General features: G+C 38.7%; 1 protein-coding gene across 14 annotated transcripts in view; it reads right to left on the bottom strand.

The window, feature by feature from the left end:
• Positions 1–24,933, bottom strand: part of CAB39L (calcium binding protein 39 like) — a 131,630-nt gene that overhangs the window by 46,304 nt on the left and 60,393 nt on the right. For all 14 annotated transcript variants that reach the window (XM_045475611.1, XM_045475597.1, XM_045475684.1 and 11 more), the window contains one exon: positions 16,278–16,396. In XM_045475611.1, coding sequence (XP_045331567.1) covers positions 16,278–16,396 — 119 coding nt within the window. The remainder of the gene's footprint in view (positions 1–16,277; positions 16,397–24,933) is intronic.

Genomic DNA, 24,933 nt, shown 5'->3' with positions numbered 1-24,933 from the left:
GATATACTATTTATTTTTGAGAACTAAGAAAATATTTTTTAAAATACTCCTCTTGGTCAGAACACTTGTTGCATCCCACTAGTTTGTGCCTGAGAGTGAAAATGTCATTCTCTGAGATGAGTTTCTTAAAGTTAGCAATACATTGGGATAGACAGAGAAATCCTTAATTTTACTCAGTACCCTTTAAGGGATCTATAATTCACATATGTCATTTCAACCTTACTACCCTTGAGGATATTGGCTTTTGATAATTTATTGCCTACTATATACAAATGTGCTCCACAAATTAAGCCTGTCTGAAGTTTCAAATCTCAATAACATTAATATCCTTATTCTTGGTACAGAATAAATATCTCATCTATCCTATTCCACTTAAGAAAAAAGTTCCCAAGGCCAGGGACCACAATGAATCACTATGCCTCCACAATGACTAATTCATGTCAGGTTGCTAATGGAAAGATTAATCCAGTAAATGTTGAATCACTATTTTATAGAATTGAATTACATCTTCCTTCCTTGATTTGTAGTTTGTATCATACAGTCTAGACTCTAAAGAACTATGTTAGTTTGGAGAAGGCACACTACTATAGATGCATGCTTATTCAAAAAATCACAGCATCTAAGATCACTTTCAAATTTAATAAAAGCTAGAATGTAAGAGCAGTTGTCTCATCTAGAAGTGAGCTACAGTAAATATTATACCAAAAAAAACAAACAAACAAAAAAAACAAACGGCTAGAAGAGCTTGTGCAAGAATATCTCAAGAACACATATCACATAAGGGCAAAAATGACTTTTGTTTTTGCTGGAAGCAAACAATGTCAGGTAGTAGTTGGAAAAGTTTTATAAAATGTCATTCAACAAACACTTGGCCTCCTCAATATAGGCAAGAAGTTTTGCTTTTAATCTAGATATATTTGCTTACTTTAAAAATAATGATGGGGCACCTGGGTGGCTCAGTCGGTTAAGTGTCATTTCAACCTTACTACCCTTGAGGATATTGGCTTTTGATAATTTATTTATTTGATAATTTATTTATAATTCAGCTCAGGTCATGATCTCACGGTTCATGGGTTCAAGCCCCACATCAGGCTTTGCACTGACAATACGGAGCCTGCTTCGGATTCTCTGTCTCCTTCTCTCTCTGCCCCTCCTCACTCATGTTCTCTCTCTCTCAAAAATAAATAAAACATTAAAAAAATTTAGAAAATAATGAGATATTAATTCTGTCTACTAAAAAAGCTCAGAAGCAATTACAATCCAATGTCAATGAGAAGCCCTAGAATCCAGATTATAGTCTCTAAGAACCATTCCTCACTAAAAAGAACAAGAGTTTTTGGTAGAAATGGCTGATTCCAAGTCTGTGTTAGGAAATATACAAGATGAGCCTGGTCTATCTTGTGCCAGAAAGCAGGGAATCTCTCAGATACTAATGGGAGTAATATAAAAAGGACATGGTCAACTTGAATGGACGATTGAGCACCAACAAGAAAAATGTGTGCAACTACATAAGACATATGGAAAAAAGTTACACGGAAGTTCATAGTGCTAATAAAGGGATGGGGGGGAGATGAGGGAGAGAGAAATAGAGAAAGAGAGAAAGATAAAAGAAACTCATTAGATGCCAATGTTAGTTCCTGGGGTAACAACTTCTCTCTAAATTGATAACTGAAGGAAATGAATTAGGCACTTATTCTCTCTCTCTGGTATGAATTGTATTTTAAAGTAATTAAATTGTTGTGGTAGATGAGAGAAAGTTATTCTCAAAACTACTCTAGCCAATAAATGCACGAGGAATGACAGGATTAGAAAATCACCTTTTTGTAACCTCTAATGAAATGACTGAATCATACAGTGTTCATCAATGAATGGTCAAACAATTAAGTGTAAGGCTGATGAGGAACTTTACAATGGATTAAGCTGTCTCTATCTGAACCCAATGCTCAATCTTAGCATTACTAAATGTTTGTCTCCTGATGAGATGAAATATGAACTGCACAACACCACTTACAAAATATGATTGCCAAAATAAAACCTAATCTAAATCTAATCAAGTCTTTAAATATAACCTCCAGGATATCAATACAGGAGATAGTGGAACAAGTTAAATGACATCATTAGGAAGCAATCTGACAAATCCAGAATGGAGGAAATTCTGTAGGATAATTAACTCAGGTTTTCAAAAAATCAATGACAAAAAGGGGAACAGATGCTATTGTCAATGAAAAGAGACTTTAAAAGACCCATGTGAGGGCACCTAGGTGGCTCAGTCAGCTAAGTGTCTGGCTTTGGCTCATGTCATGATCTCGTGGTTTTTGGGTTTGAGCCCTACGTTGGGCTCTGTGCTGACAGCTCAGAGCGTGGAGCCTGCTCAGATTCTGTGTCTCCCTCTCTCTCTGCCTCTGCCTCTCTCTCTCTCTCTCTCAAAAATAAATAAACACTAAAAAAAGACCTATGTGACATTACATCCAAATACAACAACTGGATTTTGTTAGGATCCTTAACTGAACAAAAAGATAAATCTTACATAACCACAATGTAATTATCACACTAAAAACAGTAATTCTTTAGTAACTAATACCCACTCCATATTCAAATTTCCTTGATTGCCCCCTCCTCAAATTTTCTATAGTTGGTTTGTTCAGGGCATAGGAGGCTCTTCATAATCTGTTCTCAGTCTTTCCAGCTTTATCTCCCATCCCTCCTTCCCATTCACACTGGACTCCAGTTACACCAGAAATCTTGTCATCCTCCAAACACATTATGCATTTTGATGCCTCCGTGCCTTTGCACAGGAAGTACTTGATCCTTCAACTCTTTGTGCCTTTCTGGCAATTTTCTACTTTAAGACTTGCTTCATTCTTGATGTCCCAGGCAGAGATTATGGCTCCTTCATCTGAGTTCCTACAGAGTATACTGGTAAAGTAACGACAGTGAGTTGTAATGAGTTGTCTCTTCTCATTGTAGACTATGACTGCTTGAAGACTGGAAAGCTGGATAGTGTTCTGAGAGCACAGACTCTGGAGCCAGACTAATTGGGTTTAAATCATACTAGCTATGTGACTTTGGATAAGTTAGTTAACCTCTCCGGGCTGCAGTGTTCTCATGTATAAAACAGGTATACCAATAACAACAACAACAACAACAGCAATAACTATCCACAGGGTCTGACATCTAGTAAATAGCATCTTGACCTCTACCATTACTATTACTTACTGTTGTTAGTATTATTATTACTAGTACTGTTATTATCATAGGCCCTTCATAAATGAATGAATAAGCAGTTTTAGCCTTATAAACCAAACTAAATATTAACTTTTCAGAAGAAATGGAAAGACATTTTACTTTTTTTTTTTTTAATGTTTATTTATTTTTGAGATGGAGAAAGAGTGTGTGCACAAGCAGGGGAGAGGGAGGGGGGCAGAGGATCTGAAGTGGGCTCTGTGCTCACAGCAGAGAGCCCCATGTGGGGCTTGAACCCGAGAACCATGAGAGTATGACCTGAGTCAAAGTTGGACCCTTAACTGACTGAGCCACCCAGACGCCCCTGGAAAGACATTTTATAAAACTCAAATTCCTCAAATTTGAGGAAGTTATTCTTAAAAATAAATAATTCCTATTTTCCTATTGTATGTTATAACTACATGAAAATGGAGTCATAGAAATCTGTATATTAACAAAGTGGCTTTTTAAGTAAGCAATTAAAATTATTTTCTCCACATATTAGAAAAATGAATGAAAGCTTTTTCTTAAATACAAGAAAAAAATGATAATACACTTACCTATTACAAGTTATACATTAAAATAGGGTCACTGGTAAATACAGGTGAGTAATGAGTAGAAAGTTCATATTTCAAATATAGAGAAGATTTTTTACTTACAACAATTTAAGAATTTGTTTATAGACTGAATGACTTGTTACATCAAATAATTTGTATAAGAATAATAGTCATTTGAATTCATCAGAAAACACACCATCAAATGGGACATGAAAACATTTTCAAATAATTAAAGGGAAAAAATTAAAGGATAATTATAATAATGCCAAAAAAGGTTACTTATAATAATGCCAAAAAAAATTAAAGGTATAATGAAGATATATAAAGATACACTGATTATTCATACTCAGTAAATCTTATATGTAATCTTAATTTTTAAAAAACCAAGGTCCCACAAGTTTTACAGAGTCACACAGAAACAGTAGCCAATAGTAAAAAGTCATTAAAAAATGTCATTAAAAGAGATTCCAGGGGCGCCTGGGTGGCTCAGTCAGTTAAGTGTCTGACTCCTGATTTCAGTTCAGGTTGTGATCTCTCACAGTTCATGAGTTCAAGCCCCAAGATGGGCTCAGCGCTGACAGTGCACGATTGGGATTCTTTCTCTCCCTCTCTCTGCTCCTCCCCCGCTTGCACGTGCCCTATGTCTCTCTCGCTCTCAAAATAAGTATTTTTTTTTAAAGGAAAAACAGAGATTCCAATCATTACATGTGTCCTCAAAAATATCAACTCCTAACTCACAACATCACTTCTCAAACCCCCTTCCCTCCTCCCATCCACTCTGCAGCTACTTGGGAACTTCCTGCTGTTAAGCCTCCCAAATCCTTTCCTGACATGGGTGAGTCTCCTCCTGATTCCTTCCTTCTCATCTCCACCTCTTGTCTGTGCAAATTGGACATCACATCTAGCTTAGGCTAGTTCCCCCACCTGGCTTCCCCGTACCAACTCTTTTCCCAGCTCTCTCTACCTGAACAGGGAGGGTGCGAGCCGTGGTGCACAATTACACTTTAATGTATCCTGTGCACAACACAGATAAAAGGCTCACTATAGATCTGTGATATGTTCCAGCAGTTAAATTATTAATAAATAGCATTTGCAATTAGCTGTTTATCTTCTGTCTTATTATTTCTAGAAATGGGAAAAAAAGTTGTTTTCTTCAATGTACCTCACAATTTTTCACTGACTTAATTTTCTAAATAAATATCCAATTATGCTAAATTTTCATATCTTCCATAAAGCATATTTATTTAAAAAAATTTTTTTTAACGTTTATTTATTTTTGAGACAGAGAGAGACACAGCATGAATGGGGGAGGGGCAGAGAGAGAGGGAGACACAGAATCAGAAACAGGCTCCAGGCTCTGAGCCATCAGCCCAGAGCCCGACGCGGGGCTCGAACTCACGGACCGTGAGATCGTGACCTGAGCTGAAGTCGGACGCTTAACCGACTGCGCCACCCAGGCGCCCCAAAGCATATTTAATATGTATCAAATTTACATACATTCTACTATCTATAAAAGGAATGAAGTTAATTTTAAATAACCCCACCATCATACTTTATAATTTATTGACTTGCCTTTCTTTTTCATTAATCTGAATTCTTATAGCTTAACAGTATTAGTTTTCTATTGTTGATAATTTCCTTGGTAAGAAGATACCATATCCGTGTCTTTCTTTAATTAAAAAATTTTTTTAGGGGCGCCTGGGTGGCGCAGTCGATTAAGCGTCCGACTTCAGCCAGGTCACGATCTCGCGGTCCGTGAGTTCGAGCCCCGCGTCAGGCTCTGGGCTGATGGCTCAGAGCCTGGAGCCTGTTTCCGATTCTGCGTCTCCCTCTCTCTCTGCCCCTCCCCCATTCATGCTCTGTCTCTCTCTGTCCCAAAAATAAATAAACGTTGAAAAAAAAAAAAAATTAAAAAAAAAAATTTTTTTTAATGTTTGTTTATTTATTTTGAGAGAGAGAGAGAAAGAGAGAGACAGTGCAAGTGGGGGAGGGGCAGAGAGAAAGAAAAGGAGAGAGAAAATCTCAAGCAGGCTCTGCACTGTCAGCACAGAGCCCGATGTGGGGCTCAAACTCACGAAACTGTGAGATCACAACCTGAGCTGAGATATAGAGCTGCTTAACCGACTGAGCCACCCAGGTGCCCCCCAAATCCAGGTCTTTAACATAGCCACTCATATCTGGCATGGCTCTCTGCACAAAATAAATATAAGGTACTTGCCATCACCTGACTGTTAATCAGTGACAGTAGCTATAGGAGATGCCCCAGACAAATAATGCCCACTGCAGAATGGAGTTGCATGCATGCCTTCACACAGTGACCCCACCATGGAAGATACTGTTTTAGATCACCCACACCACTTCTCTTCTCCATGAGCCAACATGATCTCCAGGTCATGTCAGCATTCTCAAGGGATCATTTATTTACAAGCTAATCTTTTTTTTTTTTAATGTTTATTTATTTTTGAGACAGAGAGACAGAGCATGAATGGGGGAGGGTCAGAGAGAGAGGGAGACACAGAATCGGAAGCAGGCTCCAGGCTCTGAGCTGTCAGCACAGAGCCTGAGGCGGGGCTCGAACCCACAGACCGCGAGATCATGACCTGAGCCGAAGTCGGACGCTTAACCGACTGAGCCACCCAGGCACCCCCAAGCTAATCTTTTTTAACTATTAATAATTTATCCTCATTTCCTGAAACACAAATCTGATATGCTTCCTCTCTCCAAAACTCTTCAATGGCTCCCCCATTATCTTCAGGATACCGTCAAATGCTTTAGAGCTTAAATTTTAGAATCTCCAGAAGTGGGTATAAATTGATCACCTTGGCCTTATTATCATCAATGACCAGCTGTGCAAATCATATTTGTGGGCCCATTAAATCTTGCAGATCCACTCCAGCTGCAAATGAGCACTTTCTTTATAATACTATTCTGGCAGTTGTATATAGCCTTAATTAATTATATTTGCTTAAAATTGTTTATATGTTTCTATGGGAATTGCAGCTCTTAAGAGGAATAGGGATAATAATTTCTCAGATTAGTAGTTATGGAATACCATGTGCTAGGTGATGTGCTTCATAAGCATTATCTCATTGAAGACTCATGACATACTGATGTAGGTATTATTAGTGACTCCATATTGCAAAGAGGAAACCAATGCATAAGGAAGTTAGATATCTTTGCCCAAGGTCTTACAGTAAGTAAGTGGCAGAACCCTGGCTGAAAACACAAATCTTTCTGATGATGCAGAGTCAATGGCATAAAAGGCAACATTATTTTAGCGTGAAGGTAATATTACAAATTTTATTTTTATTTTACAGACAAGAAAACTGAGGCTCGAAAAAGTGCAGTGTCTTGCTTAAGGTCACAGAACCAGGAAGTGAAAGAGACAAGAAAAAGGAATAATCAGAGAATAAAAAAGAGTTCTTATAGTTGAAATGAAAATTCAATATAGTTTATCTTCAATAAAACATATATTAGGGGCACCTGGGTGGCTTAGTCAGGCATCCAACGTCTTGGTTTCAGCTCAAGTCATGATCTCACAGTTCATGAGTTCAATCCCTACACTGGGCTCCATGCTCACAGCGCGGAGCCTGCTTAGGATTCCCTTTCTCTCTCCCTCTCTCTCTGCCCCTCCTGTGTGTGCTCTCTCACAAAATAAACTAAACTTAAAAAAAAAAAAAGATATAATTAACATCTTCCAACACATAAAAAGATAAGAGATGGAAAACAGAAGAGATAAGAAATCAATCCTGGAAATCAAACTCTAATAGGAAATCTAGAAAGTGAGAACAGAGAAAACGGAAGGGAAGAAATTTTCAAAGAAATAATATGTGACAGAGAATGATAGTGGTCCACCAAAATCCACTGTCGTCTTCTTTCTGGGCACTAGTCAATATCTCTCAGATTTCCTTCCTTAAGAATTAAAGGGCCAAATGACAAAGTGCTCTCAAATGGAATGGAAATGGGAATAATGTTGAGCCATTTCCAGGCCGGGGTTAAATTGTCTCCATGTATTTTCACCTTCCTGTGAGCTAAAATGGTAAAGGTGAACAACATGATCTTAGGAACCACATGGTGAGGAAGGCAGAAGACCCTACTCACCCAAAACATCTGCTCTGTACTATTATATGACAAATAAACTTATCTGGGAGTGAAGCCACTCCATTTTGTGGCCTTTTATAAAGTTTAAAGTTTGTTATGAGTTTAGCCTACTCTCATTGATGATACAACTGTATTTCCCTTTCCAGAACTGAAAGACACAATTTTCCAGTAAAAACAATATTTTCTACCAAAAAACAAAATAATCATAGTATACTACTTTGGTCAACAATGAATAATAATAATTACATACCCATGATAATTTAAATGTGAGTTTTAATAAAATAAAAAGTTGTGATAAAGTATATCGGGAGGATACGAGGAAGGAAAATAAAATAATGGTGGCAGTGAAAAAACTAAATTATCATCTAGTCTATAGAAAGTCAAAGGAGCATTTTTAAAATTGATAAACCAAAAGATTAGTATAAGCTAGCTATTTAAAATATAGAGGTAAATACCAGATGAACAAATAAAAAAGATGAAAGTGGTTGTCTCTGGACAATGGGACTGAGGAATGGAGGAGGGAGAAGCAAAAAGTGGCTATGTGTTGGGGCACCTGGGTGGCTAAGTCAATTAAGCATCCAACTTCAATTTAGGACATGATCTCACGGTTTGTGGGTTTGAGCCCCACATCAGGCTCTGTGCTGGTGGCTCAGAGCCTGGAGCCTGCTTTGGGTTCTGTGTCTCCTCGCTCTGCCGATTCCCTGCTAATGCTCTGTCTCTCTCTCTCTCTCAAAAATAAATGAACGTTAAAAAAAATTTTTTTAAACTGCTGTATGTTGATATATCTGATTTTTAAACTACATGTTATGTATTATCTTGAAACAAATGGGTTTTTCTTTTTTTGTATTTTTTTAATTTGCATCCAAGTTAGTTATCATATAGTGCAACAATGATTTCAAGAGTAGATTCCTTAATGCCCCTCACCCATTTAGCCCATCCCCCCTCCCACAACCCCTCCAGTAAACCTCTGTTTGTTCTCCATATTTGTCTCTTATGTTTTCCCCCTCCTTGTTTTTATATTATTTTTGCTTCCCTTCCCTTGTGTTCATCTGTTTTGTGTCTTAAAGTCCTTATATGAGTGAAGTCATATATTTGTCTTTCTCTGAGTAATTTTGCTTAGCATAACACCCTCTAGTTCCATCCATGTAGTTGCAAATGGCAGGATTTCATTCTTTTTGATTGCCGAGTAATACTGCATTGTATATATATACACCACATCTTCTTTATCCATTCATCTGTCAATGGACACTTGGGTTCTTTCCATATTTTAGCTAGTGTCGATAATGCTGCTATAAACATTGGGGTACATGTGCCCCTTTGAAACAGCATACCTGTATCCCTTGTATAAATACCTAGTAGTGCAATTGCTGGATCGTAGGGTGGTTCTATTTTTAATTTTTTGAGGAAGCTCCATACTGTTTTCCAGAGTGGCTGCACCAGTTTTCATTCCTACCAGCAGTGCAAAACAGATCCTTTCTCCACATCCTTGCCAACATCTGTTGTTGCCTGAGTTGTTAATGTCAGCCATTCTGACAAGTGTAAGGTGGTATCTCATTGCAGTTTTGATTTGTATTTCCCTGATGATGAGTGAAGTTGAACATTTTTTTCATGTGTTGGTTGGCCATTTGGATGTCTTCTTTGGAGAAGTGTCTCTTCATGTCTTTTGCCCATTTCTTCACTGGATTATTTGTTTTTTGGGTGTTGAGTTTGATACGTTCTTTATAGATTTTGGATACTAACCCTTTACCTGATATGTCGTTTACAAATATCTTCTCCCATTCCATCGGTTGCCTTTTAGTTTTGCTGATTGTTTCCTTCCCTGTGCAGAAGCTTTTTATTTTGATGAGGTCCCAATAGTTCATTTTTGCTTTTGTTTCCCTTCCTCTGGAGATGCATTAAGTAAGAAGTTGCTGAGGCCAAGGTCAAAGAGGTGTTTGCCTGCTTTCTCCTGGAGGATTTTGATGGCTTCCTGTCTTACATTTAGGTCTTTCATCCATGTTGAGTGTGTTTTGGGGTATGGTGTAAGAAAGTGGTCCAGGTTCATTTTTCTGCATGTTGCTGTCCAGTTTTCCCAGCACCACTTACTGAAGAGACTGTCTTTATTCCATTGGATATTCTTTCCTGCTTTGTCAAAGATTAGATGGCCATACGTTTGTGGGTCCATTTCTCAGTTCTCTATTCTGTTCCATTGATCTGTGTGTCTGCTTTTGTGCCAATACCATACTGACTTGATGATTACAGCCTTGTAATACAGCTTGAAGTCTTGCTTCAAGAGGCAATCCTTGCTTCAGGAGGATTGTCATGCCTCCTGCTTTGGTTTTCTTTTTCAAGATTGCTTTGGCTATTCAGGGTCTTTTCTGGTTCCATACAAATTTTAGGATTGTTTGTTCTAGCTCTGTGAAGTATGCTGGTGTTTTTTTGATAGGGATTGCATTCAATATGGAGATTGCTTTGCGTAGTAGCTACATTTTAACAATATTTGTTCTTCCTATCCAGGAGCATGGAAAATTTTTCCATGTTTTTGTGTCTTCTTCAATTTCTTTCATAAGCTTTCTATAGTTTTCAGTGTATAGACTTTTCACCTCTTTGGTTAGATTTATTCCTAGGTATTTTATGGGTTTTGGTGCAATTGTACATGGGATCGATTCCTTGATTTCTCTTTCTGTTGCTTCATTGTTGGTGTATAGGAATGCAACCGATTTCTGTGCATTGATTTTATATCCTGCCACTTTGCTGAATTCATGGATCAGCATGGAATCTTTTGGGTTTTCCATATAGAGTATCATGTCATCTGCAAAGAGTGAAAGTTTGACCTCTTCCTGGCCGATGTGGATGCCTTTTATTTCTTTGTGTTGTCTGATTGCAGAGGCTAAGACTTCCAACACTATGTTGAATAACAGTGGTGAGAGTGGACATCCCCACGGTCAGAGGGTGGTCAGGTCTTGTTCCTGACCTTAGGAGGAAAGCTCCCAGTTTTTCCCCATTGAGGATGATATTAGCATTGGGTCTTTCATATATGGCTTTTATGATCTCGAGGTATGATCCTTCTCTCCCTACTTTCTTGAGGGTTTTTATCAAGAAAGGATGCTGTATTTTGTCAAATGCTTTCTCTGCATCTATTGAGAGGATCATATGGTTCTTGTCCTTTTTTTATTGATGCGATGAATCACATTGATTGTTTTGCGGATATTGAACCAGCCCTGCATCCCAGGTATAAATCCCGCTTGGTCATGGTGAAAAAAAAATTTTAATGTATTGTTGGATCCGGTTGGCTAATATTTTCTTGAGGATTTTTGCATACATGTTCATCAGGGAAATTGGTCTATAGTTCTCCTTTTTAGTGGGGTCTTTGTCTGGTTTTGGAATCAAGGTCATGCTGGCTTCATAGAAAGAGTTTGGAAGTTTTCCTTCCATTTCTATTCTTTGGGACAGCTTCAAGAGAGTACGTGTTAACTCTTCCTTAAATGTTTGGTAGAATTCCCCTGGAAAGCCATCTGGCCCTGGACTCTTGTTTTTTTTTTGGGGAGATTTTTGATTCCTAATTCGATTTCTTTACTGGTTATGGGTCTGTTCAAATTCTCTGTTTCTTCCTGTTTCAATTTTGGTAGTGTATATGTTTCTAGGAATTTGTCCATTTCTTCCAGATTGCCCATTTTATTAGCGTATAATTGCTCATAATATTCTCTTATTGTTATTTTTATTTTGCTGTGTTGGTTGTGATCTCTCCTCTTTCGTTCTTGATTTTATTTATTTGGGTCCTTTCCTTTTTCTTTTTGGTCAAACTGGCTAGTGGTTTATCAGTTTTGTTAATTTGTTCAAAGAACCAGCTTCTGGTTTCATTGATCTGCTCTACTGTATTTTGGTTTCGATGGCATTGATTTCTGCTCTAATCTTTATTATTTCCTGTCCTCTGCTGGTTTCGGGTTTTATTTGCTCTTCTTTTTCCAGCTCTTTAAGGTGTAAGGTTAGGTTGTGTATCTGAGACCTTTCTTCCTTCTTTAGGAAGGTCTGGATTGCTATCTACTTCCCTCTGATGGGAACCTGCATCGCAGAGGTTTTGGGCTGTGGTGTTATGATTTTCACTGGCTTCCATGTACTTTTTAATTTCTTCCTTAACTTCTTGGTTAGCCCATTAATTCTTTAGTCTCCAAGTATTTGGAGGATGTTCTTTAGTCTCCAAGTATTTGTTACCTTTCCGAATTTTTTCTTGTGGTTGATTTTGAGTTTCATAGCATCGTGGTCTGAAAATATGCATAGTATGATCTTGATCTTTTAGTACTTGTTGAAGGCAGATTTGTGTCCCAGTATGTGATCTATTCTGGAGGATGTTCCATGTGCACTGGAGAGGAATGTATATTCTGCTGCTTTAGGATGAAATGTTCAGAATATATCTGTTCAGTCCATCTGGTCCAGTGTGTCATTCAAAGCCATTGTTTTCTTGTTGATTTTCTGGTTTAGATGATCTGTCCATTGCTGTAAGTGCAGCATTGAATCCCCTACTATTATGGTATTATCCGTAAGTTTCTTTATTTTTGTGATTAATTCATTTATATATTTGGGTTTTCCCACATTTGGAGCATAAATGTTTACAGCTGTTAGGTCTTCTTGGTGGATAGACCCCTTAATTATGATATAATGCCTGCTTCACCTCTTATTACATTGTTTATTTTAAAATCTAGATTATCTGATATCAGTATGGCTATTCCGGCTTTCTTTTGGTGACCATTAGCATGATAGATGGTTCTCCATCCCCTTACTTTCAATATGAAGATGTCTTTCGGTCTAAAGTGGGTCTCTTGTAAACAGCATATAGATGGATCTTGTTTTCTTATCCATTCTGTTACCCTATGTCTTTTGATGGGAGCATTTAGTCCATTGACATTTAGAGTGAGTACTGAAAGATATGAATTTATTGACATTATGTTGCTTCCAGAGTTGGAGTTTCTGGTGGTGTTCTCTGGTCATTTCTAGTCTTTGATGCTTTTGGTATGTATGTATGTATGTATGTATGTATGTATGTATGTATATATGTATATATGTATGTATATCTTTTCTCCCTTAAGAGAGTCCCTGTTAAAATCTCTTCCAGGGCTGGTTTAGTGGTCACAAACTCCTTTAATTTTTGTTTGTGTGGGAAACTTTTTATTTCTCCTTCTATTTTGAATGACAGCCTTGCTGGATAAAGAATTTCTGGCTGCATATTTTTCTGATTCAGCACATTGAATATATCCTCCCACTCCTTTCTGGCCTGCCACGTTTCTGTGGCTAGGTCTGCTGCAAACCTGATCTGTATTCCCTTGTAGGTTAAGGACCCTTTTTTTTCCCTTGCTGCTTTCATGATTCTTTCCTTGCCAGAGTAATTTGTGAATTTGACTATGGTATGTCTTGTTGGTGGCTGTTTTGTATTGAATCTAATGTGAGTTCTCTGTGCTTCCTGGATTTTGATGTCTGTGTCTTTCCCCAGGTTAGCAAAGTTCTCTGTTATGATTTGCTCACATAACCTTTCTACCCACTTTTCTCTCTCTTCATCTTCTGGGACCCCTATGATTCTGATGTTGTTCCTTTTTAATGAGTCACTGATTTCTCTAATTCTTAAATCATGCTCTTTTGCCTTAGTCTCCCTCTTTTTTTCTGCTTCATTATTCCCCATAAGTTTGTCCTCTCTATCTCTGATTCTCTGCTCTGCCTCATGCATCCTTGTCATCATGGCATCCATTCGAGATTGCAGCTTAGTTATACCATTTTTTATTTGATCCTGACTAGCTTTTACTTCCTTTATCTCTGCAGAAAGGGATTCTAATCTGTTTTCGACTCCAGCTAGTATTCTTACTATCGTGATTCTAAATTCTGTTTCAGACATCTTGTTGCATCTGTGTTGGTCAAGTCCCTGGCAGTCGTTTCTTCCTGCTCTTTCTTTTGGGGTGAAATCCTTCATTTCGTCATTTTGAAGGGAGAAAAGTCATTAATAAGGTAAAAAAAAATTAAAATTAAAAAAATAAAATTAAAAAATTAAAAACAACACACACACACATATAAATCAAATAAATTATGCTAGATCCTAGGTGTGTTTTGGTCTGGGTGTTGAAAGGGGCTTAATAGATTAGAGAAAAAAGGGGAAAGAAAAAAAAAAGGAAATCATTTGAAAATTTGAAAAACTGAATACACTGAAATAGAATAAAATGAAATGATGGAAATAAAATAGAATTTGAAAAAAATTACACAAAAGTAAAAAATATAGTAGAAAAAAATTAAAGGTATTTTTAATAAAAATTGAAAATGAAAATTTTTCTGTATTTATGAAAAAGAAATGAAAGAGAAAAAGAAAATTGAATAGATGGACCAGTGAACAAACTGAAATATGATTGAAATTACTTAGTTTTCACCTAGAAGTCAAACTATGAATCGCTTTATATTCCATAAACAAAGCAGGTGGAGAGATTTGTGTTCCTGAAGAGTGAGGTTGGCCCAATTGGACTGGGCTTAGTGTAACAACTCTGTTCTCCACTAGATGGCGCTGCTTAGTTTACTGGTGTGAATTGTTGTGGAGCTTGTAGGTGTGTATACCCATGAGCGGGAGGGGTGAAAATGGCATCACCCAGCTACCCAGTCTCTAGTATCAGAACTCTGTTCTCCCCATCCATAATTGCCCACCCGTCCTTTGTCTCCGGCTTCTGTCCACTCCCCACTGCTACACTGTCCATGACCAAACCCCAGGCAGCTCCTCCCTCCTGAGTTTTATCTCAAATGTGGCTGTTTTTCCTGACCCCTTACTTCTGAGGGACTGTGGCTTTGACCCATTCCGCCCCTCTGTGGGAGGGTCTAACTGAGCAATGGCTGGGTGCTGGCCGCACCCAGGAACATTCACAGGAACGTGCTGCTGCTGATGCCCAGAGACTGCGGCTGGGTGACAGCCCACCCCAGAAAAAGTTCCCGAGATGGTGTAGCAGCAGCATTTCAGGGATTATGGAAAATCACAACAAGCATCTGGCACCAGGCTTCACCCCCAATGACCTTGTTCTAGCACCAGCAAATGTGGGTGTTCTTCTGAGGCCACTGGGGCCTTTCCCTGGGGGAGGCCACACAGCCTCTATCAGATGTCCTCCCAGCAGGGGAACCACCTCTCCTCATGTGGCCGGAAGACCCCCGGACTTCACTTTGCTCCAGGGGATTTGCCCTTCTTACCAGAAGCACCTTCAGGTATCAAGCTGTGGAGTTTCAGACTCTGTGCTCCCCCTGTTTATAGAGTTCTAATGGAATTTAAGCCCTCTCCTTTCTCCTTTCTCCCTTTTTAGTTCAGTCCCTTTGGCTGTTTCCCCTTTTCCACTTTCTCTCCAGCTGATTTTGGGGGGGTGCTTTTCCCATACTCTCCCCTCCTCTCTGTCCTCTCTCCACAGGCAAAAACTGCTCCCTGCCCTCCACGGCTTCTCTCTCCCCCAGTTGACCTCTCCACACCGCATACCTGCTGAGTTCTGTGGTTCAGGTTGTACAGATCGTTGTGTTAATTCTCAAACCAGTTTTCTAGGTGTGCAGGATGCTTTAGTGTTGATCTGGCTGTATTTCATGGACGCGAGACACAAAAAAAACTTCCATGCTGTTCCAACATCTTGGGTCCTCCCCCCAGTTAAGTATTTTTAAATGTACCAGGGAGGAAATGGGAACTGAACAGAGATGAGATGGGGTAGGTATGGAAAAGCATGCTAGGTTTGAGACTGTGAGGTAGAAAAATAGGGCAGAGGAGGAAGAAGACAGTCTGCTGTCCCCAAGACTTGCTACATCCAGATCTCTGGTCTTTGGGAGTTAGAGTAGACACAGAATGCCCTTGAAACATTTGTAAATGAGTATACATATAAAAAAATAATAGAGATTCTATTATCTGACTAGACTTTTGTTTTGTTTTTTTGTATATATATATATATATATATATATATATATATATATATATGCTGCACAAGCAAATATGCTTCCCCACATGGAAGCATGTCACCTTGGCAGATGCTAGCCAGCCACTGGAAGGTGTGTGTGTGTGTACTGAGGTTCAGGGTCAGGGGATTTGGTCTCATGCAAACAGGAAAAGGGTAACTACATAGCTAAGAAAAGGGCAGATTGGGAAACACATTTAATAATATAATAAGAAGAGACAGAGATAACAGGAAAGTAGAGGAAAAAGAAACAGTAAATGGAAGGAACTCTATTTAGAAACATACAAAGAAAAGATTTTGCTGTAACCCATGTAATCATAGAAATGTAGATTTGGAGGGCTGACCTCAAGTATGGCAAATAGCTTTCCTGTGATTCCAAATGAGAACCCATCATATCTCAAATGAGGCTAATGCTATAATACTTTTAACAACTATTCTATAATCAAACCTACTTCTTTAAAGGAAACCATTTACCTACCCTTTGAGGAGCATAAACAGGATATGAGGATGAGCACTAATGTACTCCACAGTAGGACTCCGAGTGCCTATCTGTCTTCTCAGGATGTTGTTAAATATCTGGGTCACATCTTTTTTTCCCTGTTAAAGAAACAACCAACCATTAAATTGCACACTTGAAATAGTTTAATTATGGAGTGTAAGTTTTATCTCAAAAGCTGTGTATACACACATACACACACACCAAGAGAAATAGCACTCTTCTTTGTAATATCCCAAAACATTAACTTATTCTTGTCATATATCTTTAGTCAGCTGTACTTTCATACATTCAAACAGTCTACAAAATGGATGCAGCTCTTTTCCAAAGGATTTGCACTGTGGTTAATTTGAATAAGTAGAAGTCTGTTCTCACTGTCGTAAATGAAATGGCACAGAAGAATATAAAACAGCAGTGAATTGAATTCTTTATGCTTTTTTACTATTTAGCTTTATATAAGAAGAAATAAAGATTAACATTTTTAAGCCTTCATAAACAAGGAGGGAAAATGGTGAAGGAAAATAAAGATTTTAGGAAATGTAGGGTTGAATCAAATTCCTGTTTCTTACATGTACTTTTAAGTAATTTCTTCCCTCCATTTTATCCATTCCCAAGTTGGTGTATTACAAAAAAAAAAAAAAAAAAAAAAAGATCAGTTTTCTATTAGGTGAATATATATGATTTAGGTGATATTAAGAGATCATATTTAACCTAGAGGACAGACGGGACTACTCAGTCCTAGTAGCTGAAGCCAGAAGAACTATAGCCAGTCTCAGACAGAACTTTTTAGAGTCCTCATATACCAGACTTCCAGTCTTACACACCCTACAACCTCAGGCTAGTCTGCTTCACCAACTGAAGTTCTGAATGGAATAGGAGGTTGTTTTCTGTTTTGTTTTGTTTCTTTGTTTTGTTTTTTGTTTTTAAGATTTTATTTTTAAGTAATCTCTACACCCAATGTGGGGCTTGAACTCACAACCCAGGGATTAAGAGTTGTGTGCTCTTCTGACTGAGCCATCCAGGTACCCAGAACAGGAGATTTTTATATGAAAATAAGGACAAGAATGACATTCAATTCTCAGTTACTATGGCCCTGATTCTGGCCTTCATCTCTCAACTGAACTGTCAAAGAGCATCTTCCAGTTATGCCCTCCACTTCAAAGCAGTCTTCACTCTGCAGAGTGAGCTTACTAAAAATGCAAATAACTATGCCATTCTCTTCTTTTTTTTAAAAATGCTTATTATTTTGAGAGAGAGAGAGAGAGAGAGAGAGAGAGAGAGAGAAAGCACATGGGCGGGAAAAGGGCAGAGAGAAAGGGAAAGAGAGAATACCAAGCAGGCTCCATGCTGTCAGCTCAGAGCCTGACATGGGGCTCGATCCCATGAACTGTGAGATCATGATCTGAGTTGAAATCAAGAGCTGGACACTTAACCGACTGAGCCACCAAGGCGCCCCACCATTCTATTCTCTTAATCTCTTCAGTGCCCCCCTTTTGCTTTGAAAAAGTCCAACACCTTCCATGATCTGAACCTTGCCTACCTTTCCAGCCACTTCTCTTACTTTTCAGTTCCTACTTCAAGTTGTATGAATAACAAATTGCTGTATTGCATATACTTATACACAATCTTTCATTTCTGTACCTTTGTTCGTGTTATATTTGTCCTGAATGCTCTTCCTTCCTTTCTTTTCCTAGCTAAATCTTAGTCATCCTGTAATCAGGGCATAGGGGTGCAAGAGTACCTGGTTCTGGGGTCCCAAACAGACCAGGTTAAGCCATGTGCCACTGACAAAATCCACAAGTAGAGAGATGAGTGAGGGTGACCGAAGAAAGGGATTTATTTTGGTGAGGCCAACACTAGGAAGACAGCAGACTAGCATCTCAAAGACTGTTTCCAAAGTGCTGAAAATACTTCTAGGTTTATATAAGGAGAATGTGGGACAAAGGTTGGTGGGTACATGTGGGTAAGCTGTAAAGATCATTGTCTTGGGGTCAGTCACGTGGGGTCTTGCTGATGTCAGAGCAGACCTCATTGCTTGCGGGGGTAGTTGTGGTTCCCGCCAAGGGATGCTTTGCCTGCAGGGGTCTTTTGCCTAAGTTAAGAGATAAGCTGGAAAGAACAACTTAATCAATACGAAAGTACAGACAGGTCAAAATGGAGGTAGTCGAAGTCCTCTTTTAATCCTTCAGATTCAGATCAGGAGTACTCATCTCTGAGATAACTGTTCTTCTCTGTATTACAACAACATCTTTGCCTACATAGACCAGTAGGTCTCCTCTTTCCTGTCTACCGCTACCTCCATCTCTACCACGGTCAACTTAGGAAGAAGTGCTTACTCTGTGCCAGGCACTTATACTAAGAACTTTATATGTATTTTCCAATCCTCATAACAACCTTATAATGTACATCTTATAAGTAAGGAAATTAAAGACTAGTGAGGTTACCTTACTCAGGTGGCATGTGAGAAAGCCACAACTCCATCCCAAACTGATGGAATCCAGAGTCTAGGTTCTTAGCCATCATACTAAGCTGACTCCGACAATGAGCACAGAACACTGAAATTAATGAATTTCGTCTCTAAAGTCCTCGTCACACTGTTAGCTCCCAAGGAAAGCCATATTTCAATGTCCATAGTAGGGACCAATAGATAGTAGCATTCAATTGACTGTCCTGACTTACTACTTTAGAGGCATAGTCATTTGTAAACTCTTTAGCACAAACAGAGACCACTGAATCTTGCTTATCTATTATTGAGGCACTTTTTTTTTTTTAATTTTTTTTTTTTCAACGTTTATTTATTTTTGGGACAGAGAGAGACAGAGCATGAATGGGGGAGGGGCAGAGAGAGAGGGAGACACAGAATTGGAAACAGGCTCCAGGCTCTGAGCCATCAGCCCAGAGCCCAACGCGGGGCTCGAACTCACGGACCGCGAGATCGTGACCTGGCTGAAGTCGGACGCTTAACCAACTGCGCCACCCAGGCGCCCCGAGGCACTTTTTTTAATATTAAAGGAACTAGGACTCAAAAGGAAAAGAAGACAATAAGATTATTCAATTAATTACTCAATCTTAAAGCTATTAGACATATGAAATGTGCACTAAGGACTGATTAAGAATACTAACATAGAAAAATATTCTTAAAGAATATCTGAAAGGATAAAATATTCTTAAAGGATTAACTTTATCAAAACTTGGCTTGAGGGCACCTGGGTGGCTCGGTCAGTTAAGCATCAGACTCTTTATTTTGGCTCAGGTCGTGATCTTACAGTTTGTGAGTTCAAACCCCACATCAGGCTGTGCACTGACAGTGTGGAGCCTAATTGGGATTTTCTCTCTCCCTCTGTCTCTGCCCCTTCCCTACTCATGTGTGCACCTCTGTGTGTGCTCTCTCTCTCTCTCTCTTGAAAATAAATAAACTTAAAAAAAAACTGGCTCGAAATGGATCACAGACTTAAATATAAAATGTAGAACTATAAAACTTCTAGAAAAAAATAGAGGAAAATCCTCAGGAACTAGATTTAGGCATATGATTCTTAAACTTGACACTAAAAGCACAATCTGTAAAACAAAAACAGACTTGTTTAAGACAAGTCTTAAATAGACTTCACCAAAATTCAGGACTTAAGCTTTGCAAAAGATCTTGTTAATAGTATGAAAAGACAAGCTACAGACTAGGAGAACTTCATAACATATATATGACAAAAACCTAGTGTCTAGAATATGTAAAGAGTCCTCAGAATGTTTATTTATTTTGAGAGAGAGACAGAGAACAAGCAGGGAAGTTGCAGAGATGGAGAGAGAGAATCCCAAGGAGGCTCCACACTCAGCACAGAGCCCGATACGGGGCTCGATCTTACGACCATGACTGATGTTCTGAGCTGAAATCAAGAGTCAGATGCTTAGCTGACTGAGCCACCCAGGTGCTCCCCTCAGAACTTAACAGTACAAAATACAAACCAATTAGAAAATGGGCAAAAGACATGAAGAGATATTTCACCAAAGATCTACAGATGACTACAAGCACATAAAAGATGTTCAACATAATTAGCCATTAGGGAAATGCAAATTAAGACCACCAGAGAAATTACTACATATACCTATCAAAATGGCTAAAATAAAAAAGTGACAACAGCAAATGCTGACAAGATGCAGAGAAACTGCACTTGTACACTGCTGGTGGGAGATCTAATATATATGGTCAATCTGGAAAACGATTTGGCAATTTCTTTAAAAACTTAACATGCAACTACTCTATTGGTATTGCACTCCTAGTATTTATCACAGAGAAATGAAACCTGGCCATGAATGTTCATAGCAGCTTTATTTATGATAACCAAAAGCTAGAAACAACCTAGAAATCCTTCCACAGGTAAATGGTGAAACAGACTATGCTACATCCATACCAGGGGCTCAGCAATAAAAAAGGAGTGATTTTTTTTTTAAAGCTTACTTATTTATTATTTGGGTGAGGGGCAAAGAGAAGGAGGGGGAGAGAGAGAAACCCAAGCAGGCTCTGTGCCACTAGTGTGGAGCCCGATGCAGGGCTGGATCTCACAAACTCTGAGATCATGATCTGAGCAGAATTCAAGAGTCAGATGCTTAACTGACTGAACCACTCAGGTGCCCCCAAAAGGAATGAACTTTGATACATGCAACAGCCTGGATGAATCCTGAGGAATTGTGCTGAGTGAAAAGTGCCAGCAACAAAAGGTTACACAATCTAAATGTCCATCGACAGACAAATGGGTAAGAGAGATGTGATATATATACACTGTAATATCACACAGCTATAAAAAAGAATAAGATTGTGCCATCTGAGACAATATGGATGGACATAAAGAGTATTATTCTAAGTGAAATAAGTCAGACTGAGGAAGATGAATACCATATGATTTCACTCATGTGGAATCTAAAAAAAAAAACCCACAAATGAATAAACAAGTAAATGCAGTAATAGACCTATAAACACAGAATGAATTCATGGTTACCAGAGGAGAAGAAAGTGGGGGTATTGGTAAAATGGGTGAAGGGGAATAGGAAAACAGGCTTCCAGTTATGGAAGAAATAAATCAAGACAGCATAATGAAAATAGTCAATGATATTGTAATAGTGATATATGGGAATAGATGGTAGCTACACTTGTGGTGAGTACAGCATAAATTATAAACTTATGGAATCACTATGTTGTACACCTGAAACTAATGTAACATTGTGTGTCAACTCAAAAAAAATTTTTTAAAGGATTACACATTGTCCAGTTACATGATATTCTTGAATTGACAAAATTACAGAAATGAAGAACAGATTAGTGATTGCTAGAGGTCAGAGGTGAGTGGCTATAAAAGGGCAAGTGGAGGGGCGCCTGGGTGGCGCAGTCGGTTAAGCGTCCGACTTCAGCCAGGTCACGATCTCGCGGTCCGTGAGTTCGAGCCCCGCGTCGGGCTCTGGGCTGATGGCTCAGAGCCTGGAGCCTGTTTCCGATTCCGTGTCTCCCTCTCTCTCTGCCCCTCCCCTGTTCATGCTCTGTCTCTCTCTGTCCCAAAAATAAATAAACGTTGAAAAAAAAAAAAAAAAAGGGCAAGTGGAGGGATCTTTGTAGTGATGGAAAATTTCTATATCTTGACTTTATCAATATCAATATCCTCATCACGTTACTGCCCTATAGTTTTGCAGGATATTGCCATCAGGGAAACTGGGCAAGGTACATGAGATTTCCCTGCATTATTTATTATTGCTTTTCTTATTGGAGCAAGCTGGTGGAAGAAAGCAGGGGAAGCGCCCACTAGCTCTTCTGGGCCCTTTGGAAGACTGTAGCCAGCAAGTAGATCCATGTTAATTAAAGGCCAGAACCTCACACAGCAGCTTGTAAAGTATGCATCAAACCCCCTTCCAGAGAAAGACTGGGAGATGGTTGTTTCTGTTGGCTTCCTCTGTGCCTAGCCCGGGGGAGTCAGGGATATTTACAGCAAGTGCTCATGCACCCGTGAACTGCTCCTTTGTTTGCTAGAGTCCTTTGGGACTCGTGAATGCAAGCCCTTTTAGCTTTCATACATAGGTGATTTGGGGGCCCATCCCTCAGCTGACAGCCTTAAAAGTAGGGGCACTAGATGTGTGGTTCAAACCCTTTGCTCCTCAAAGAGAAGATGGGTGTTAGGATTCCCTCCAACAGCATGGTGCTATGCCAGTGGGTAGGGTCTATGGCCAGAGTATGTCTCAGCTTTTCCCACTCATTTTGATGTGGGTATTTTCTCAGTTGCTCAATGAGTAGGGATCACTTAGCTGAATTTCTGGATTTCTCTCAGAGGGAATTCCCACATGTATAAGTGTACATTCTGTTTATCCATAGGAGGAGGGAAATTCAGGAGCCTCCTATGTTGTCATCTAAGTCCAGAGTCCCAGAATTAATTTTTTTTAATATTTTAATGTTTATTTATTTTTGAGAGAGACAGAGCACGAGTGGGGGAGGGGCAGAGAGCGAGGGAGACACAGAATCTGAAGCAGGCTCCAGGCTCCAGGCTCCAGGCTCCAAGTTGTGAGCACAGAGTCTGATGTGGGGCTCAAACTCATAAACTGTGAGATCATGACCTAAGCTAAAGTCAGATCCTTAACTGACTGGGCCACCCAGGTGCCCCATTCCAGAATTTTTTAAATGGTAAAATTTGATGCTGGTTCTCATACATTGCTGGTGAGGATATAAAGCAATTAAATAATACCTGAATGATGTTCTAGAATCTCAAACTGGGAAATCTAGCCTGAGGAAATAATCCTAAATAACAATGTTAAATACAGAAGAAAAATTTCAGGCACAGAGGTCTTAATCATAGTGGTGATACTATAGAGTTAGAAACAATATGTCCAGAATTAGGCATGCTTACATAAATTATGGTATATGTAACTGACAGAAATAATATCAAAATGTTGGCAATAATTAAAAATAAGAAAAATCTATGGCTATCCATTGCTTTCACTTTATTCTGGGGAGAGAAACAAAGAGGGGTGGAAATAAGGGAGAAAGAGAGAGAATTAAGAAAGCAGAAAAGAAAGGGAGCCAGGGAAGAAGAAAGAAGAATTTAAGAAAAGAGGAGAAAGAAAGATAAAAAAAACAAACAAAAAAAACACAGGCACTTGGGAAAGCAAATTATATCTTCCTTTAAGAAAAAACACTACATAAAATCCAAATTTAGAAAATTAGGAGCTGAGCCTTCAATTTAAAAGGATGTATTAGATGGAGCACCCAGTCGCCCAGTTGGTTGGGTGTCTGGCTCTTGATTTTGGTGCAGGTCATGATCCCCGGATTGTGGGATCGAGCCCCAAGTCAGGCTCCACACCCAACACGTAGCCTGCTTTGGATTCTCTCTCACCCTCTCTCTCTGCCTTTCCCCTGCTTGCACTCTCTCTCTCTCAAAATAAATAAATGTTTAAAAACAAATAAAAGGATGCTTTAGGGTCAGTTGCTCTCATAATTTTAAAATACTAAAAAAGGTTCTAGTATGCTACTTCATGCTATCTCAATTTCATTTATATAGATGTTAAGCAGTACACTTGTATAAGAGGTACAGCTGTAAATATAAATAAAATTTAAAATTTAAAATGAAATTTAAATTAAAAATAAAATGTTTTATTCAAACCATTCTAGACTCTACAGTAATACTACATAATATCAGCCCTCTTTGAAAAGTCATAAGAGCATGTTTTTCATACTTCCCAGTGAAATGCCACAAGAACATTTCCATACGGCATTCCAGTGAACAGTAGAAATGAAGCTCCACAGAACTCTATCCAACTTTTACACAGAGAAAAACATTCTTCTGGTTCATTAGCAAATAGTGTGCAAAGGCAAAGGAAGCCCCCTGTGGATAACAAAAACAAGCTCTGATACCAGGAACAGTTTCTCACATCAGAGGAAAGGATCAGAATGGAAAGGATTAGAGAAACCTTAAACAGGTACAAGATGATTAATGATGGTCTTTCCATAATACATAACCTATGCAGATATCCATTCATCACACTAACTAGAGTAAAGTCTTAACTATTTCAAAACCAGTCTTCAGCCAACCATCAGACTGCTAGGTCTCAAGTTCTGGATCTAGAAGTGGTCAGAAAAAAAAAGACAAGAAAATGTTTCATGATAATAAAACAACATCTAGAAATGACCAAAAATGCCTTAAATTAGCCAGTAATTCTAAAATAACATATAATGTAAGTGAACAGATACCAAACCTGAAGAAGCACTTGCATTAAGCTGGCAAAATCAAAAAGGTCAGCCCTGACGGGAGATACTCAAAGATTATTTGCAGAATGAATGATACATATGGAAGTATCACTGGAGTTAAATAAGGAAAAAGAAAAACAAGGAAGAAAGAAGCAATGAACAGCAATCAGAAGTAACTAATGATAAAGAGCACCCTTCACTGATAACATAAGTAAGAGAAGGCAAATACGGGAGTAAAACAGAGCAGGCACCCACTTTAAAGTTGTAGCCATTGACTTGTATACAAGATATATAAAGAATTCTCAAAATTCAACAACCAAATAAAAAGAGGGCAAAAGATCTATATAGACAATTCACAAAGGAAGAGATATGGTGGCAAATGAACACATGAGAAGATGCTCAACAACATGAGTCATTAGGAGGCTG

The sequence above is a fragment of the Leopardus geoffroyi genome, chromosome A1 (assembly GCF_018350155.1).
Source record: "Leopardus geoffroyi isolate Oge1 chromosome A1, O.geoffroyi_Oge1_pat1.0, whole genome shotgun sequence".
NCBI lineage: Eukaryota > Metazoa > Chordata > Mammalia > Carnivora > Felidae > Leopardus > Leopardus geoffroyi.
Note: the sequence above shows the minus strand (reverse complement) of the source record. Positions and strands in the feature narration are given on the sequence as shown.